General features: G+C 42.3%; 1 protein-coding gene across 5 annotated transcripts in view; it reads left to right on the top strand.

Moving 5' to 3' along the window:
- LOC116968826 (collagen alpha-1(II) chain) overlaps nt 1-17,878 on the top strand; it is a 75,488-nt gene that overhangs the window by 37,799 nt on the left and 19,811 nt on the right. For all 5 annotated transcript variants that reach the window (XM_033015747.1, XM_033015749.1, XM_033015745.1 and 2 more), the window contains 15 exons: nt 400-498; nt 766-819; nt 2,754-2,852; nt 3,022-3,075; nt 4,505-4,558; nt 6,059-6,112; nt 6,914-6,967; nt 7,209-7,253; nt 10,471-10,569; nt 10,663-10,770; nt 11,425-11,478; nt 12,697-12,750; nt 13,146-13,199; nt 15,912-15,965; nt 17,754-17,861. In XM_033015747.1, coding sequence (XP_032871638.1) covers nt 400-498; nt 766-819; nt 2,754-2,852; nt 3,022-3,075; nt 4,505-4,558; nt 6,059-6,112; nt 6,914-6,967; nt 7,209-7,253; nt 10,471-10,569; nt 10,663-10,770; nt 11,425-11,478; nt 12,697-12,750; nt 13,146-13,199; nt 15,912-15,965; nt 17,754-17,861 — 1,044 coding nt within the window. The remainder of the gene's footprint in view (nt 1-399; nt 499-765; nt 820-2,753; nt 2,853-3,021; nt 3,076-4,504; nt 4,559-6,058; nt 6,113-6,913; nt 6,968-7,208; nt 7,254-10,470; nt 10,570-10,662; nt 10,771-11,424; nt 11,479-12,696; nt 12,751-13,145; nt 13,200-15,911; nt 15,966-17,753; nt 17,862-17,878) is intronic.

Genomic DNA, 17,878 nt, shown 5'->3' with positions numbered 1-17,878 from the left:
TTTTGGAGTCTCAAGAGATTGTAGATGCTGGAAGTCAGAGGTTCAGGCAGCATTGGGTTTGAGACCCTGCCTCGAGACTCAGTGGCTATTGTTCATAGTAATGGCTTTTCTTCTGAAGCACAATAATAATATGGAGTAAGTGAATAAGATGTGATGGGAAGGAAGCAGTTGGAGACTGGAAGAGAAGCAGGATAACGTAACCTAAATCTGACACCATCTTATGCGGAAGTGTAAGAGATACTTGATGCATCTCCTCAAATATGGAAGCAATGCCTTTGGATGAACAAGGCCCAGATAGCCCCAGAGGATTTGGAACTGCTGAGATCCAGATAGGATTGTTGATGCTTTATTCAATTTTTTTAACAAACCAACTTACTTTTTCTTTGCTTGCCTTTGCAGGGTGCCCCTGGTGAGCGGGGTGTAGCTGGTGTATCTGGGCCTAAAGGTGCTAACGGTGACCCTGGCCGCCCTGGCGAACCTGGTCTTCCTGGTGCAAGAGTAAGTCGGACTTTACAAAACCAACCTCTAACGTTTTAAACGTGCGCAAGGTGTTCTTAAAATCCTTGGGTGGAGAACATTTTGAGGAAACACTTGCCACATTAGATATACAACATAATAATGTATTTCTTAACACGTGTTAATCTCTTTAAAGCCTTTTTCAAACATTCACAGTCAGCGCTAAATGCACGAATCACATAACTAGCAAATAACTGTTTCAGAAATTGCTTTGACATTCATTTTATATTTGGGTTATCTTTTGTTTAGGGTCTTACTGGTCGCCCTGGAGATGCTGGTCCTCAAGGAAAAGTTGGAGCTACTGTAAGTTCAATGAAAGGTTTCCTGCATTATCACTTTCTAGGATTTCTCTGTTTAATGTCAAGCAGAATAGGCGACTTTGCTGGGATGTGGAGACAGCCTTAGCATGGATGGCACTGTGGTTTCAGCTGAAGAGCAATGAGGGTATAGAGTGACCACTGCACAGAGGCAAGCTATTGACCCACTGAGTGCATGGCGGCTCTTTGGAGCAGTCCAGTCCATTTCGCCATTATCCCCGCAGCTCTGCAAATACATTTCCCTCAAGTCCCTGTACAATTTTGGTTTGCAATCACAGATCATTTCCATTTCCAGTACAACTGTGACCAAATGCTGTATCGAACATCTACAGGTGTACGGTACAGAGTATTCTGACTGGTTGTATCATGGCCTGGTTCGACAACGCAAAACACCCAAAAGTGGCGGACATTGTCTGCTCCATCATGGGTATTGGCCTCCCCACCATCGAAGGGATTTACAGGAAGCACTGCCTCAAGAAGGCAGCTTATGCCATCAAAGACCCACTCCACCATGGCTATGCTCTGATCTCTCAGCTGCCATTGGGAAGCAGGTACAGGAGCCTGAGAACTGTGATCTCCACGTTCAAGGATACTTCTTCTCATCAAACTTCAGGCCCTAACCACAACCCTACCTCAGCTCCGAACTGGACTTTGTATCGGTTGCACACCGTATGTTGGCTCGCACCATTGCGGTGTGGTTATCTGGTATAACTGATATGCACTGTAGTTTTGTTTTATTTGTTGTGTTCATGTGCCTGTAAAGCTGCAGCAAGTTAGAATCTCATTATTCAATTCCCCATGCATGTGACAATTAAACACTTTGAATCTTGATCGGTAAACGTAGCAAGTTTCAGGTCAGCACCACTCTTTGCTAAAAAAAGCGAAATAAATCCTCACATCCTCTTTTACCATCCAAAGTGTTAAATCAGTGCCCCCAGTCCTTGTACCATAAGATGGGGACAACTTATCTTTGACTTGTTTAAATTTGTCATTATCTAGTACATCTCTACTGTTCTCCCCTCAGCTTCCTTTGTTCCAAGGACCAGAACATTGCTCCTCCAACCCTTATGTTAAATCTCCTCTGCGCCTTCCCAATGATACATATGTCATTTTTGAAGTGTTATGATCAGAACTGGATGCAACCCAGAATGTTACCAAACATTAGCATAACATCCCTGCTTTTTGACTCGAGACCTCTATATAAGAAGCCTGCCATCCCATATACTTTGACAACTTACCTCTCAATATGTCCGACAACCTTCCAAGGGGAAAATATATGATGAGAAACAGATCAGATCATTATGTTGTTCCCCCTAAGTCATTGAAACTCTGGGCCCCAGCACCTTCACACCATGCCATAACTTGGGCAGAGAAGGGTATGTGTGCCAAAACTTTCAGAATCTCATTCTACATAATAAAATAGGGCATATCTTCCAATGCATTCTCCTAGGGATGGAGTATGGGTCTCATGGCATTCAGACCATCTATCCCATATAATCAAGGGCATGATTGCCAAACCTTTCTGACCTGCATGATGTGAGGTAATGAAATATATGGGTGCCAAGGCATTTCAGACCATCCCGTTTTTTTTTAGGTAAAGAAGGATATACATGGAAAATCATTCAGATCACCCACTTTCCTAGTCAGAAGGGAGTATGATAGCCAAGCCACTCAGACCATCCACTTCCCTTAAGTAAAGGAGTCAAAGACTGCTGGACACAGGAGGATGGGAATAGTATGCAGCCATCAAGGCCAACATCTAAACTATAACAAACATTTTAGGAATAATTTCATTTTCATCATCTTGGTTGCTTATTTGCAATTTATTAGTGTTCAGGTTTATGTGGGGGGAAAAAAATAAGCAACACATATTGCTGTACAATGACACAGCTGATTAAGCTTGTTCTCTTTTGTCTGCAGGGTGCTTCTGGTGAAGATGGCCGTCCTGGTCCACCTGGTCCACAGGGTGCTCGGGGTCAACCTGGTGTCATGGGTTTCCCTGGACCAAAGGGTGCAACCGTAAGTACAACATTTAACTTCACTGCTTCCTGTGTTGAGCTCACTGATACTTTCAATGGATTTCTTGTAAAGATAAAGCAAGGATGTTCCTTGTACATCCATCTTGATTGACCCAATGTTCTGCCATGGTTAAATAGAAAGTCATTTTTTCCCCTTTTCTTTTCACCAGGGTAATGCTGGCAAGGCTGGTGAGAAGGGTCTTCTTGGTGCTCCTGGATTGAGGGTAAGTAACCTGATATTTTTCAGACTAATCTGTATTTCAATAGGTGAAGTATTCATTGATTGTGATTGACTATGTAGAATGGAATCATACTATGGTCACCAATACATCTTGACTAGCCTACAGTATCTCAGACATTCTCTGACACTAAATGTTGTACCGATTATCTGTGCACTGGGGACAGCTTGATTGTATTCATACACAGGCTTTTCTTCGACTGGATAGCAGGCAAACAAAAGCTTTTCACTGTACCTAGTACACGTGACAATAATAAATGAAACTAAGCATAATATAATGTACAGTATGATATAAATATTGTGAATAGTGCATACATAATTTTAAACAGCGAGACACTCGGTTCGTTGGAAAAAAATCCCTGATGTGTTCTAAAAATCTTGGAGCGATGAGTTGACACATTGCCTATTCCAGACTCTTCTTATTACTTAGTCTGCTTTTACACAGGTTAATAACCTGAAGCAAGTTGTTAAATTTCACATAAGTTTATAGAAATACGTTTAAGTTAGTGAATTGCCACTGATATCAAAATGAAGTTGCCATTACATTCGGAGACACGTTAATGAGTTGCAACAGAACACTGAAATATGAACTGGGGATTTCCAATCAAGATTATAGTGTGACTTGCAGCAGTGCACAAGGCTACTAAAATGCCACAGATCTGCCCTGTTATTGAACAGCTTTATAAAGCAAGATACAATGCAGAATATATTGCCTGAAGTCAGTGATTCGACATTAATCAGAGTTGAGTATAAGCAAAGCATGGATTAGTAAACTGATAGTTGAAGTGCTATAATCTTACCTCCAGTTATCCAAGTGTTCTATCTTCTGGCCCAGTCAACTCATTAGGTCCCTGTCTGCAAGGTTCAATCTCCATTACAATTGCAACATAAACCACTGTTAGTAACTGCTCAATTGGTCCCAATAAATATGTAAGAACAGGAATGTCATCAGCATTGCAGTAGATAGTTATTTTGCTTTTCCGTGTTTATATGTAGTAAGGTATTTTGTTAACATTACTAAGTATTCCACATCATATGAAATAATTTTTCTGTACACTCTATGAAATATTTTGCACCTGTTATGAGTGCTTTGCATTTCATATTGCAGCATGAGTGTAGCATAGTGCTGCAAATTTCAGATATAATGCCATATGTAATGCAGTGAATGTGGTATATACCATGTTATACAGTAACACTGAATATTACAAAGACTCCACAATATTTAGATTAAAGGAACACCAAATTACATAAAATCCAATAGATTTGTGCATTACAGTTCTCCCACTTTATAGACAGTGCAACTTACATTCCTTGCAAGTGCATTGCATTCTGTAACAGTAAAGTACAATGTATTTGTATGTAAGTATCATGCACACTATTACTGCATACTGAGTGTTATTCTTTATTCTTCATAGGGTCTGCCTGGCAAAGATGGCGAGACAGGCGCTCAAGGTCCTCCTGGTCCATCCGTGAGTTTCAAATTCCTTGGTTAATTTAGTATTAAGATTTTAAGTTTGTCTGATCAGTCTAGTCTAGGTATGTTTCATTTGAAAATACATGATGTCTTCTCATCACCTGTGGTGATTCTCATATTGATGCCAGGGCTCCATTGACTATCAGAGAGAGTCATGGTGTCACACAACATAGAAACAAGCCCTTGAGCCCACTGATCATCAAGCACTCATTTCCACACCTTGTCATATTTTAATCTGGTTTGTAACATTCTTGTTACGAAAACAATTCCATTCAGTAACTTTCAGTTACATAAAACGATGACCAGCTCCAACAAAAAGTATCATTTACAAGCAGTTTCCATGAGCAAGCTTCAAAGTGGCCACTTGTACTCCCCTGAAAGATGTGTGTCTGGAAATATTTTTAGTATTATGCTTTTGAAAATTGATTCTTCCATGAGTGAAGCAAGAGATCGGCTATTTCTCGATCATTTTGCAACACACAGGAACATTTGACCAGGCACTTACTGATGTTACTGATATTTCCACATTTGGGCGCACAAAATGACCTTGTCCCCACTTCTTTTGGAGCATTGTGGCGGAGCATGGGGACCATATTATCCAAGAGGCTCCTGTCCTTGGACACTCAATAGACATTAGACAATGGGTGCAGGAGTAGGCCATTCGGCTCTTCGAGCCAGCACCGCCATTCACTGTGATCATGGCTGACCACTCCTGGAACAACATTGCTTTATTACTGCAGCTTTCCCTTTTGAAGCATAAAAATAAGTTGTAAAGGTGTTTGCGTGGAGCTTTAAGGGGCTGTCCCACTGCGGCGATCTAATCCGCGAGTTTGCCCTCGACTCGTACTCGCAGCATGGTCGACACGAGGTCGTAGGAGGTCTTTGTAACTCTCCTTCATGCTCGAGAGTGGTCTCCGCGTACTCGAGGCCTCAGCTAGGTCGCGGCGTTTTTTCAACATGTTGAAAAATGCCCGCGAGTAAAAACAGGTGGCCATGGAAAAAATCGATACTTTTTTTACTCGTAGGTTTAGTCGTAGTAGGTCGGCATGTTAGTCGAGGGTAGTCCTAGATAGTCTTCATCATAGTCGAAGGGAGGTCGAAGGAGATCGAAGGAGGTCGTCTTCACTCTCCACTATTCGGTGTCCAATTTTCCTGAAGTTAGTCGTAGCTAGTCGAAGCTAGCCTTCAACATAGTCGAAGGAGGTCTTCAACATGTCATTTTTTTCAAACTCTTCTAAACTCGGCAATTAGGTCGCCCAAGTGGGAGAGCCCCTTGAGGCCACTCTCCCAACCTCCCCACTGCGTTCAAATATAAATCCGAGCAACACCCAGGCTCCAGCAACCAAGGCCTCAAGTTGCAGCTGGATTTTGACCAGTCATTGTACTTCCTAATTTGAGCCATTCTTGCATATCATTTCGAGTGTACTAGATTTTCTATGCAATGGTGTATTAATAGCCAATTTATTGGTTCTGACACTGCTGCTTCATTTTACAGGGTATCGCTGGAGAGAGAGGTGAACAAGGTCCACCCGGTCCACCTGGATTCCAGGTATATCAGATAAAATCTATTCAATGTCACTAAAAGACTTACTTTATTATACTCACTGACACAAACTTCCCTTCAACCCGTTGAGTCGGTGCCATCCATCAAGCATCCACTTCCACCCATCGCATGTTATTCTCCTCCTATCCCCATCAATTTCTCCTCCCCAACAGATTCTACTGTTCACCCAAACATGAGAGACAGTTTTTAAAAATATTGGCCAATTAACCTACTGCTACTTCAAGCTTGAGGTATAGAATTAGCACACTGCTTTCACAATAGTTATTCTAAATCTGTTACAATCTCAAATAGTTTGCTGTTGTCACTTACTTAAAGCATTATATCCAGTGTGGTTTCCTACATTTCTCAATCTGATGTTCATTTCTTAGAAATATCCATGTAACGATGTTATATTTCTTGAACAGGAACAGTAAATCTACTTTTTTTTTGTTTACTGGGACATTAAATCTTTAGTTTTAAAATTTCCTGTATTCTGAGGAGCACCTTCAGCAACAGACTGGTTCCACCAAGATGCAGCACAGAACGCCACAGGAGATCCTTCTTCCCTGTGGCTATCAAACTGTACAACTCCTCCCCCTTCTGTCGTGGGGTAGACTGAGACTGACTCCCCTCTCCCTCCCACCCACCCCAAATCTTTGCACATCCCCAATCCTTTCCACTTGTCATTTTTAGTTTCATGTTTCATGTATTTTGTGTTTTTGTGACTGTTGGCAGATCAATATCCCTCCTGGGATCAATAATGTTCTATTGTATCGTATTCATCAAAGTGTTTTATTCTTATTTCAGGGTCTTCCCGGTCCCCCAGGTCCTCCTGGTGAGGGTGGCAAGCCAGGTGACCAGGTATGTAATCCGTCAATCACAGGCCACGCCTCCTTTAAAGGTTACACCTCCATGCGGTCAGGCGCTTTAAATGCGATGAGTGTCTCTGCCTCTACTGCCCTTTCAGGCGGTGAGATCCAGACACCAGCCATCCTCTGGAGCGACTGAAACGATGAAACTGTTGCACCTCTCTGTATAATGTCAAAGTGGGCAATCTTTACCGTCTTCCGTCACTTACCTATGGTTTCTGTTTCTTGGACAGGGTGTCCCAGGTGAAGCTGGTGCTGCAGGTCCAACTGGTCCAAGAGTAAGTATCACATTCTTTCTTAAAACATAAACATGCATGTATTAGATGCAACAGGAAACAAAACAGTGCCAGCCTCTACCATCATCGACTCTATTCATTTATATATCTCTGTAATGTCACAAAGAACATACACCCAGAAGATTATACACCCATAATCTTCTGCCGAAACTATAATGCTGCAGTTGCCTAAACCTTTGTAGTGTTGCCAGGTGCTGTAGGTGAATTCCATTAAAACTAGTCCCTGGTAGTCGCCTGAAGAGTTGCCTAAGTGGAACAGGCCGAAAATGTGTTCCTGTGGTCTTACAGGCGATTCTAGTATTAGCCTCCTGCAGTATTACTTATCACTGTAGCATTACAACCGATATGACATAATCCTATATTGATCCATATTCCCATAATATTTCAGATTCTGTTACAGATTCCCATAGGCTCACACTGAACAATATTGCTACAAACCCACTACAGGCCATATCCAGGTTACACAATGTCTGTGAACTGTTTATAACCCGAACAGATCACAAGTCTGAAACGCAGCCGCATACTCTGTCCCCCCCGGCAGAGAATGCCTTCAGCCCGTAGTAGCCGGCAAATCCATCTCACTGGTTTCCCAAACTTTGATCCATTCCCCTAGTGTTACAGGCACATAAGAGTTTACTTAACTCAATAAGTTTACAACACCCTCTTGCATACATATTCCCCGATAATGTTATATATCCACTATAATGACTATAGTGTTGCAGACCCCTATACTGTTGCAGACACCTCTATGATGGTTCCCCCCTGGCATTTTATATTCTCATTCAGTTACAGAACCCCCTGTAATCTTACAGAGCCCCCTCACCCCACATTGTTAGATACCTTCTACACATATGTTGTCCCTGTGTGACTACTCGCTCCCATCATATTATGATAGTGCAGATCCTCCTCTATGGTTACAGATCCCATTCTATTCTAAGCCCCTACACATACCGACCACTACAGTGTAACACTGTGCTGTAATGACGCACCCCATAATGCTGCAGCCATTTGCATTGTTACAAATCCCTATACAAACTGCTACATGTGACAGGCCTCTGTACGGTATCCATATACCATTGCAGGTCTCTTAGAATGTTACAGGGCTTCTTAATATACACATCCCTATTCTGTCACAGATTATGTTACAGGGCTTCTTAATATACATATGAATGTATATATTATACATAATACATATATTATGTTACAGGGCTTCTTAATATACACATCCCTATTCTGTTACAGATTCCCGGAAGTGTTACATACAGACCCCGTAGTGTTACATGCCTGTGCTTTGGTATACACCTCCACTGTAGCATTACAGACCCCATTGGTCTTATGTAATTCCAGTGCTGTTACAGGCCCAATCCCTTCTCTACAGCCTCATAAATTAAAGATGTGTCAACGAATCAATGACATTATACAAAACATGTTCAGAATCAAAGAATACCTGTACTGTTATAGACCCCTGTGCTGTTACAACCTCCTGTGGCCATGTTTCCTTTTTTGTTCCACATTATTCCAGTGTAATATATCCCCTGCACAGTTGCATCCTTCCTTGCACTGTTACACATGCCTAGAGTGCTTTACATCCGAATAATCTTACTGTCCCCCTTTGCTGTTTCCTATCACCATACAGTTATAGACCATTGCCGTGTTGCAGATCTCTTTGTGAAAAAATATTTGATATATGCCTATGGGTTTGTGTATTCCTGTTATCGACTTGCCCCCATGGTGTTATATGTCCCTATGCAGTTACAGAAATCCCCATACTATTAGACACCCTTGCACTCTTTAGACTCACCTGATGTTACATAATCTATGTGTTCTACACTGTTATAGACCGTACAGATTTTCAGGCTGTTCCGACAGATTCCTATACTGCTACACACACTCCCCATGCTAGACCAGTCTAAACCATTACTGATCCATGTTGCATTTCTCATCCCTGTGCCAAAACACATCCCTGTTACAGTCCCTGTTAAATGATATATTCTTAGTATTACAGACCTCCTTTCTTGTTGCAGACCTTTCTAATGTCACCTATGCCTGTAGTTAGCTCTCCCTACTGAGTTACTCTGGCATTTTGTGTCTATCTTCGTTATACTTCTACAGATTTTTCCCCTCCTCCACAAATACTGTTGGAGACGTCTTAATTTTTTCATACACTTATTGTATTACTTATAGCTATAATGTTATTGAGCCTCATAGTTTTGCAGATCACTGAAGAGTTGCATATGTCAATATTGTTATAAGCCCCTCTCTCCTATAATGTTATATATACCTCTTGGACAGTTTCAGAGTTCTGTGGTGTTACAAAACCATGTGGAATTGCATATATCTCCACTGTTACATTGCACTGCAGTTAGTTACTCATCTACGCAGCCCCAACAGCATCTCCCAAGCCCATGACCTCTACCACCAAGAAGGACAAGGACAGCAGGCTCATGAGAATGCCACCACCACTTACAGCTTCCCCTCGAAGTCACCACCAGCCTGATTTGGAAATATTTCACTGTTCCTTCATTGTCACAGGGTATAAAATCCTGGAACCCTCTCCCCAACAGCTCAGTGGGAGCACCTTCACCAGCAGAACTGCGGTGGTTCACCATCATTCTCAAGAGCAATTAGCCATGGTCAATAAATGTCAATGCCAATGACACTCAGATCCCAGAAAATGAATATATTTAAAAAACACTGCTTTATACCCAGTTTTCCTTGCATATTCCTGTCAGTAATTCTCCCCTCCCATTGTGCAGCCTGGTATATACTCTTATAGAAACATAGAAAATAGGTGCAGGAGTAGGCCATTCGGCCCTTCGAGCCTGCACCGCCATTCAATATGATCATGGCTGATCATCCAACTCAGTATCCTGTACCTGCCTTCTCTCCATACCCCCTGATCCCTTTAGCCACAAGGGCCACATCTAACTCCCTCTTAAATATAGCCAATGAACTGGGGCCTCAACTACCTTCTGTGGCAGAGAATTCCACAGATTCACCACTCTCTGTGTGAAAGATATCCTATTCTGCATTCCGTTTATGAAATCCTATTCTGCATTCCGTTTATGATATAAAGCCTCAGAGTGTTACATCTCTGAATATATTCAGTTTATTGTTCTCTCTAACCTATCCAAGTTGTGTTTTTGTTTCTGCCTTTGTGTAAATCCCCGGTATGTGACGTGCCTGTCCTTGTCCCCAGGGCGAACGTGGTTTCCCAGGTGAGCGCGGATCTCCAGGTTCCCAGGGTCTCCAGGGACCCCGTGGTCTTCCAGGTACTCCCGGTGCTGATGGTCCTAAGGTAGGATTCTTCTCTTACTCTTGCAAAAACAACCATTTTGTGCAAGCATTTATAAAGATCGGGTCCTAACTGGGTCCTTGCTTCATCTCACAGGGTGCAGGTGGTGCTCCAGGTCCCAATGGTGCTCAAGGTCCTCCTGGTCTCCAGGGAATGCCGGGTGAAAGAGGTACTGCTGGAATCCCTGGACCAAAGGGTGACAGAGTAAGTGTCCTACCTTAATCCTTCCAGACATTCCCATTACATTCCTTTTTATTTGCATTTGTTTGCATTGCCACCCAATTTCTTACTCCACCTGGAGTTCCTTTATCTTTTTTTCTTCGTAAAGAGACTGTTTCATAAGCTTGCTGAGATTTTAAAAATTTAGAAAGGAACTGACAAACCTGGGCATGAGCATTTCTTAGTGGGCGACACGTGAAAAATGATGAGATTAAGGAATTGCACAAAGGATAATTAGCAGATCATGTTACGACAGAAGGCCTTTGTAAAACACAGCATCAACAGGTTCCGTAAGATGTTCAGTGATTCAGTAAGATAGGTCATTGGCCAGGGAAGAGATGAAGAGGGCAGCAAGCAGCTTGGGTTTGGTCAGGCAAAAAGGTCCAGTCATTTTTGGCCCTGTATGTTAAATCTCTCACATTTTCAAATGTTATATTTGACAGCCCTCAGTAGTGACTTGGTCTGGTCCTTTAAGCATTAGCAGTGCCATAAGGGTTACGATCTAAACATTTCTGGTTCACATTAATTTGACGCTGAAGGATAGAAGAACGATGTTTATGACGAGGGTAGGAAATAAAGTGAAATATCACTGTTGTGTCGGTACGGTACTCATTTGTCCCCCTCTCATCTGTTTCGCAGGGTGACAGCGGCGGTAAAGGACCTGAGGGCGCTCCTGGCAAAGATGGTGGACGTGTATGTAAAACGTTGCACACTCAACTTTTCAACTTGTGTGTGTTCATTATTGGGTCACTTAAAGGGGACAGGCAGTCTGGGTTGTGCTACATACATCGTGAGCATAAGGGATTTTGTCGGCATTTACATCGTACACGTACCCAATCGTAGTGTGTTGACTCTTGATATGTCCACAGGACCATAGTCCACCGAAATGTCCACCTGCCCAACCATGTGTGATAATATCTTTGCTCCTAACATGTCTTCACATCTGAAAATATTACCCATGCTGATCCCCTTGCCCACAATCATCATACAAAATTGAATCATTAGACAATGTATCATAATCAGAATTCCATCTCTCAGAGAACAAACACCATCGTTAAAAAAAGTACGCTGCTAATAATTGCAGAAATAGTACCCACAAATTGATTACATGACCTGAATAATATAACAGACATGCACATTCATGATAGTTTGATTCCCAGAACCACATTCAGGTCAGGGTGGGAGATTGGAAGAGGGGTAGAAACTGCCTTGGGTTGATTAGGTGGGGAAGGGGAGTGCGCAATGTTAAGGTGCTTGTGTTGCAATCCGTGGGCAAGTGAGTGGAATGATAGTCGGCACTTCAGTCCATCAGGACGGTTGGCAAAGTGGTAGTGGCGAGGCAGTGTAGCTGAGCTGTAGCTCTGAGCTTGGTGCGTGGCAGAGGAAAGAGTGGGAGTTACCACTTCAGACAGATAGAATGTTGTTGGGATGACCAAAGGAGAGCCAGGTAAGTATATGGCTTAAAGGGGACCCTCCTTAGACAAGTTCTTGGCACAACATACCCCAAGCACTGTGGACCTTGTTTCTGCAAAAAACTCCTGGTAGAGTCCAGTGCACCTTGGTCATCTTTGGATGCCGCTGCGCATGCCAGGCCACCACTGTGCATTGACCCACCTGAAGCATGGAGGATGTGGAAGGAAAATTATGGGCTAGGAAAAGACCACGACTTTCCTCTATGTTTTAATTTTTTATTGAAATAGAATCGCAGATCACATAAAAAATCATCTCTACGCAATCTAATTTCTTGGTGACTATCATGTTGAGTACAGTTCCACTCACTCCTGCTGCTTTCGAATGTACAGTACTGCTGACTAAAAGATGCCTCAAACATGTGCGGTACTAATAACGGTGCCTGTATTGGACAAATCCCTGCTTTGAAATCTAATGTGTTTGTTCTCTTTCTTATACTAGGGTTTAACTGGTCCTATTGGTCCACCTGGCCCATCTGGTCCCAATGGATTGAAGGTAAAAAAATATTTGCGTTATATTTTTGTGTAAAATGTTAGAGTCATAGTCTTACAGCGTGGAAACAGGCCCAACTTGTCCAACATGTCCCATCTACACTTGTCCCACCTGCCCGCATTTGGCCCATATCCCTCCAAACCCGTCCTATCCATGTACCTGCCTAATTGTTTCTTAAACGTTGCAATAGTCCCTACCTCAACTACCTCTTCTGCCTCAACTATCTCCAACAAACCTTTTTTTAATAATATCTGCAGTGGTTTAGTTGAAGAAGTATATGCTGCTTCTCACCGTAAATAAAGAAAATATATGAATTGAAATGCTTTGATATTTTGCTGTTTATTACTGCCATTGCCCCAAATACCTTTAATAACCATTCCCTCTTCTCTCTCCTTTAGGGCGAGACAGGTCCTCGCGGCCCAACGGGTACTGCTGGTGCCCGCGGTTCTCCCGTAAGTGTGAAATATTTTATTCTTCTGCTGCTGTTAAAACCAGAGCAGAATTTTTCAAGAAATATTGCCGTCGATGGGATATTTTAATGTTCCACTCGTACTCTGGAGTTTACATTGAATTTAAAAACCCACTTTGGGGTTTAGATTAACATACCTTGTTCTATGGATGTGAATCCCAGCGTTATTAACGGTTGAAGTTCTCCAGTCCAGCACCCTTGAAATCGGACTGGATCTGGACGACAGAAAATCTAGACCATATAAATTGCGGTTATCATCCTCAGAGCAGAACTTCCTTTTCAGTGTGGACACTCCCCGGGTAACAGAAATGTTCCTAGAACTGCCTGTAACTGAAATCAGAAAAACTGACTGAGGTGAGCCAGTGTTCTTTAGCGTTTTTGAAGAATGAGAGATCTCATTGAAACTTACAAAATTTGTGAAGGACTCAACAGACTGGATGCAGGGAGGATGTTTCCCCTGGCTGAGGGGAGTGTTTTAGGGCCAGTGTCCTTAAAATGGTTCGAATGAGCATAGTTATGGAAAAGGTCAAAGAAAAAAAGGAGTTTTAAAAAATTGGAGTACGGCCCATTTTAAACGGCTAAGATACTATTAACTGTTAAGTGGACTTTGGACAGCTGCTTGAAGATAAATAGGTAAGAGCAGAGAGAGATGTTTAAAGAGGAGATAGTTCACATATCCTATCAATTAGGAGATGTGAACTATCAATTATGATCATTCAAAACTGAGTTCACATCAATTACTATGTTCCCAATAAAGGAAATGGGGAAACTTACTAATCTATCCTCGCATGATGTCAAAGAACAAAGCAGGCCAAGGCCAAAAAAAAGGACGTTTCTGACGACTACTGCCGTATACTTTGAAGAGTATAGAAGGTGCAGTGGTGAAATTATGAAGGAAATTAGGAAGGCATGATGAATAATTTGCGACTGTTTTCATAGAAAGAATGGATTATAGAGACATCATGGAGCCTTAAAAAAAATGAGAATTAAGCGAAGAGTGGACACATTAAGAGGTTTAGCATATTTCGGATAAATCACAGAACACGGTTAAAATATATGGTAGACAAAAATGCTGGAGAAACTCAGCGGGTACAGCAGCATTTATGGAGTGAAGGAGATAGGCAACGTTTCGGGCCGAAACCAATATATGCAAAGCCTTTGAAAGAAGCAAGGAAGAAATTGTTTTTGAATACTGGCATGGTGTTGCTGGACTGGAAAGCAGCTAATGTTACCTGTTGTCTAATGAAGGAGAAGGGGGTAGATAGACTGAGAAACCTTTAGCCCAACAGGGGTGGTGGCAGGATGGTTAGATGTAATCATGAGGGGCAACATCAATTTGTATTTAGAGTGGCGTATACTACAAGTCTGTAACTTGTTTGAAGATTCTGATGTGATTGCAAGATAACATATTCAATGTGTTGCGGAAAGGGTTTAGATAAGTCCCACTTGGCTGATCAGGATACTAAAACCCCATGGGATTCCACAAAGGGTTGCAAGTTGGATCAATCATTGATTCAGTGGGGGGAAAAATAAAAACGATGGTTTTCATGATCTTATCATAAAATATCATCTTCAGCTTTTTATCATCTTCCTCAGGCCCAATACTAGGTCTCCTGCATTTCATGATACACAGTAATGACTTGGACTTCAATGTCAGGGCCATGATTCATTCCAAAAATGGACAGTGTGGTTCAGTGAAGGATGGACTGCCCAGAAAATACCAATGGACTAATCAGGAGGGAAATAGAATTCAATTCAGAGAAGTGTGCAGCAATGTATTTTAGAAGACAAACAATGTGAAGGGATGCATGATATGCTCACATTTTAAGTGCAAAGGAACAGTGATTTCATGTGTGTAAGTCTCCAAATGAAACTGCACATGTAGATAAGGGATAGGGACACTTGTCTTAGGTAGATAAAAATGCTGGAGAAACTCAGCGGGTGAGGCAGCATCTATGGAGCAAAGGAATAGGTGACGTTGCGGGTCGAAACCCTTCTTCAGACATTCCTTCGCTCCATAGATGTCAAGTCAAGTCAAGTTGACTTGACATCACCCGCTGAGTTACTCCAGCATTTCTATCTACTGTCGAGTTTTCCAGCATCTGCAGTTCCTTCTTAAACATCTGGGACATTTGTCTTTGTTAGCTGAGATATGGAAAATATGAATATGAATGAGAATATGAAAATCTGAACCGTATCAAACATTAGGCCACAACAAGTATAATATGTACAATTCTGGTCACCACACTACAGGGAATATGTGTTTCCACTGGAGAGAGTGCAGAGGAGATTCACAAGGTCAATGCTAGGGTTGGAGAACTATAGTTATGAAGAAAGACTAGCTAGGCTTGGTAAAAATGAGGATAAGCAGTCATTGAATCGAGAAGTGTAAAATGTATAAAGAGCCTGGACAAGATGAACAGTAAGGACCTATTTCCCATAACAGTGAGATTGATAACTAGGGAATATAGATTAACTAATTGGTAGAACGTTGGAGGGCAATTGAGGACATTTTTTAAAATCTAAAGTGTGGTGGGGTTCGGGAACTTCTTTCCTGAAGGTTAGTGGAGCCAGAAATCATTATCACACTCAAAGGGCATCCATTGCAACAGCTAGTCTCAGAGCAAGAGCTATTTTGACCAGCCTCCTGTATAACATTAGATTATTTGTATAACCTGTTCTCTTTGTGTTTCAGGGTGAACGTGGTGAGACTGGTCCTCCCGGCCCTGCTGGCTTTGCTGGTCCTCCTGTAAGTATAGACTTAAAGAATCAGATAACTGTCTGAATAAATTGTAAATGAATATTAGTAGCTTCGGGCATTATGTGCATGGGTATGACCACCTATCATCGGGGAATATTGAATGAATGAATAAGTTTATTGGCCAAGTATGTACACATACAAGGAATTTGCCTTGGTGCTTCGCCCGCAAGTAACAACACGACATACAGTAACAATCAAGAATGACACATAAAACATTAAACATTAATAATAAAACATTACAGTTTAAACATGTGAATTAAATAAAATACCAGAGCAAAATGAGGCTACAGACTTTTAGTTATTGAGTAGAGCTACTGCTCAATAACAATTTGTCTGGCTGTGGCGGCTTCGACAGTCCGGAGTCGCCTTCCAGAGGGAAGTGATTCAAAGAGTTTGTGGCCAGGGTGAGAGGGGTCAGAGATGATCTTACCCGCTCGCTTCCTGGCCCTTGCAGTGTACAGTTTGTCGATGGTCGGGAAAAGGTTGCAGCCAATAATCTTCTCTGCTGATCGGCCGATTCGCTGCAGCCTCCGGATGTCGTGCTTGGTGGCTGAGCCAAACAAGACCATGATGGAGAAGGTGAGGAAGTTCAATCATCCCATGATTGAACTTCCTGCTCCAAGGTTGCACGTTCACTGGGAATGGAGGGCTGTAGTTATAGGGAGAGATTGGATAACCTGGGTTTATCCTCACTGGAATGCAAGAGGCTGAGTGGTGACCTCAGAGGTTTACAAAATCATGAGAGTTCTTTTGCCCAGAGCAGGGGAATCTAGACCCAGAGAGCAAAGGTTAAGGTGAGAGGGGAGAAATGTAAAGGAGATCTGAGGCATACATTTTTCACACAGAGGAGGGTGGTTATCTGGAAGAGGAGGTGGTAGAGTTGGATACAATTACAATGTTTAAAAGGTATTAAGAAGGGCTATGAAGGATACAGGCCTAATGCAGGCAAAAGGGATTTGTGTAGATAAGCATCACAGTCAACTGCATGAGGTGGGCCGAAAGGGCTGTACCATTCATCAGTCGATCTGAAATGCCATCGTTGAAGTGCACCATCATAAGAATGGTGCAGGTGAGATAAGCGGTTGTATTTCCAGTGCCTTTTAAATATGACGTGAAACATTACAGTTGCCATCTTGACATTTGCCAATCAATTTTGTTGAATTCTAATTCTAGAAAATAACCCCTATTGGTTCATGAAGTTTGGACCAACTGCCTTCCGCCAGCCCCACAGTTGACGAGGGAAGCTATCTCCCTCTTGGATCCCTGCCTCGGCTAATGGAAGCCAATCCCACCAGGGTTCCTGTATCAGAGGCTGGATCTATCATAAGATTCCCATCTGGGCAAGTGAAGGACAGATCCCTCTCCAGGATCCTTGCATTGGCTGATTAAGGATTTTAAATTGTCCCAATTGTTTGCTAATTCTAGGTTGAGTTCATACAATTGGTATTTAATTCACATGGATGACCAGTGAATTGGTCAGTCTCACTATAACGATCATGGCACTATTACAAAAATCTTGTCCTTTACCCTATGGAGCAGCAGTTAGATCAGTACCGCCACTGGGCCGAGGGAAGTCAGATCACGAATGCGGATTCTTGCCGTAGAAGAGGAAAACAGGATCTTGCATTTTGTTTTTTGTTCAGGACTCTCCCGAGTCAGTTTTTTCGGACAATTTCCAAATGCTTGGTCGCAACGCTTGGTCACAATTTCCAAATGCTTAGCCTCCAGTGAATGCTTCAAACTAATGCTCACACTCCCATGTTCTCTTGCCAACAGGGTTCCGATGGTCAAGCTGGTCAAAAGGGTGAACCTGGTGAAACTGGACAAAAAGGTGATGCTGGTGCACCTGGTCCTCAAGGCCCATCAGGCGCTCCTGGACCACAGGTGAGACAAGAAACACC

Source organism: Amblyraja radiata, chromosome 46, assembly GCF_010909765.2.
Source record: "Amblyraja radiata isolate CabotCenter1 chromosome 46, sAmbRad1.1.pri, whole genome shotgun sequence".
Classification (NCBI taxonomy): Eukaryota; Metazoa; Chordata; class Chondrichthyes; order Rajiformes; family Rajidae; genus Amblyraja; species Amblyraja radiata.
Note: the sequence above shows the minus strand (reverse complement) of the source record. Positions and strands in the feature narration are given on the sequence as shown.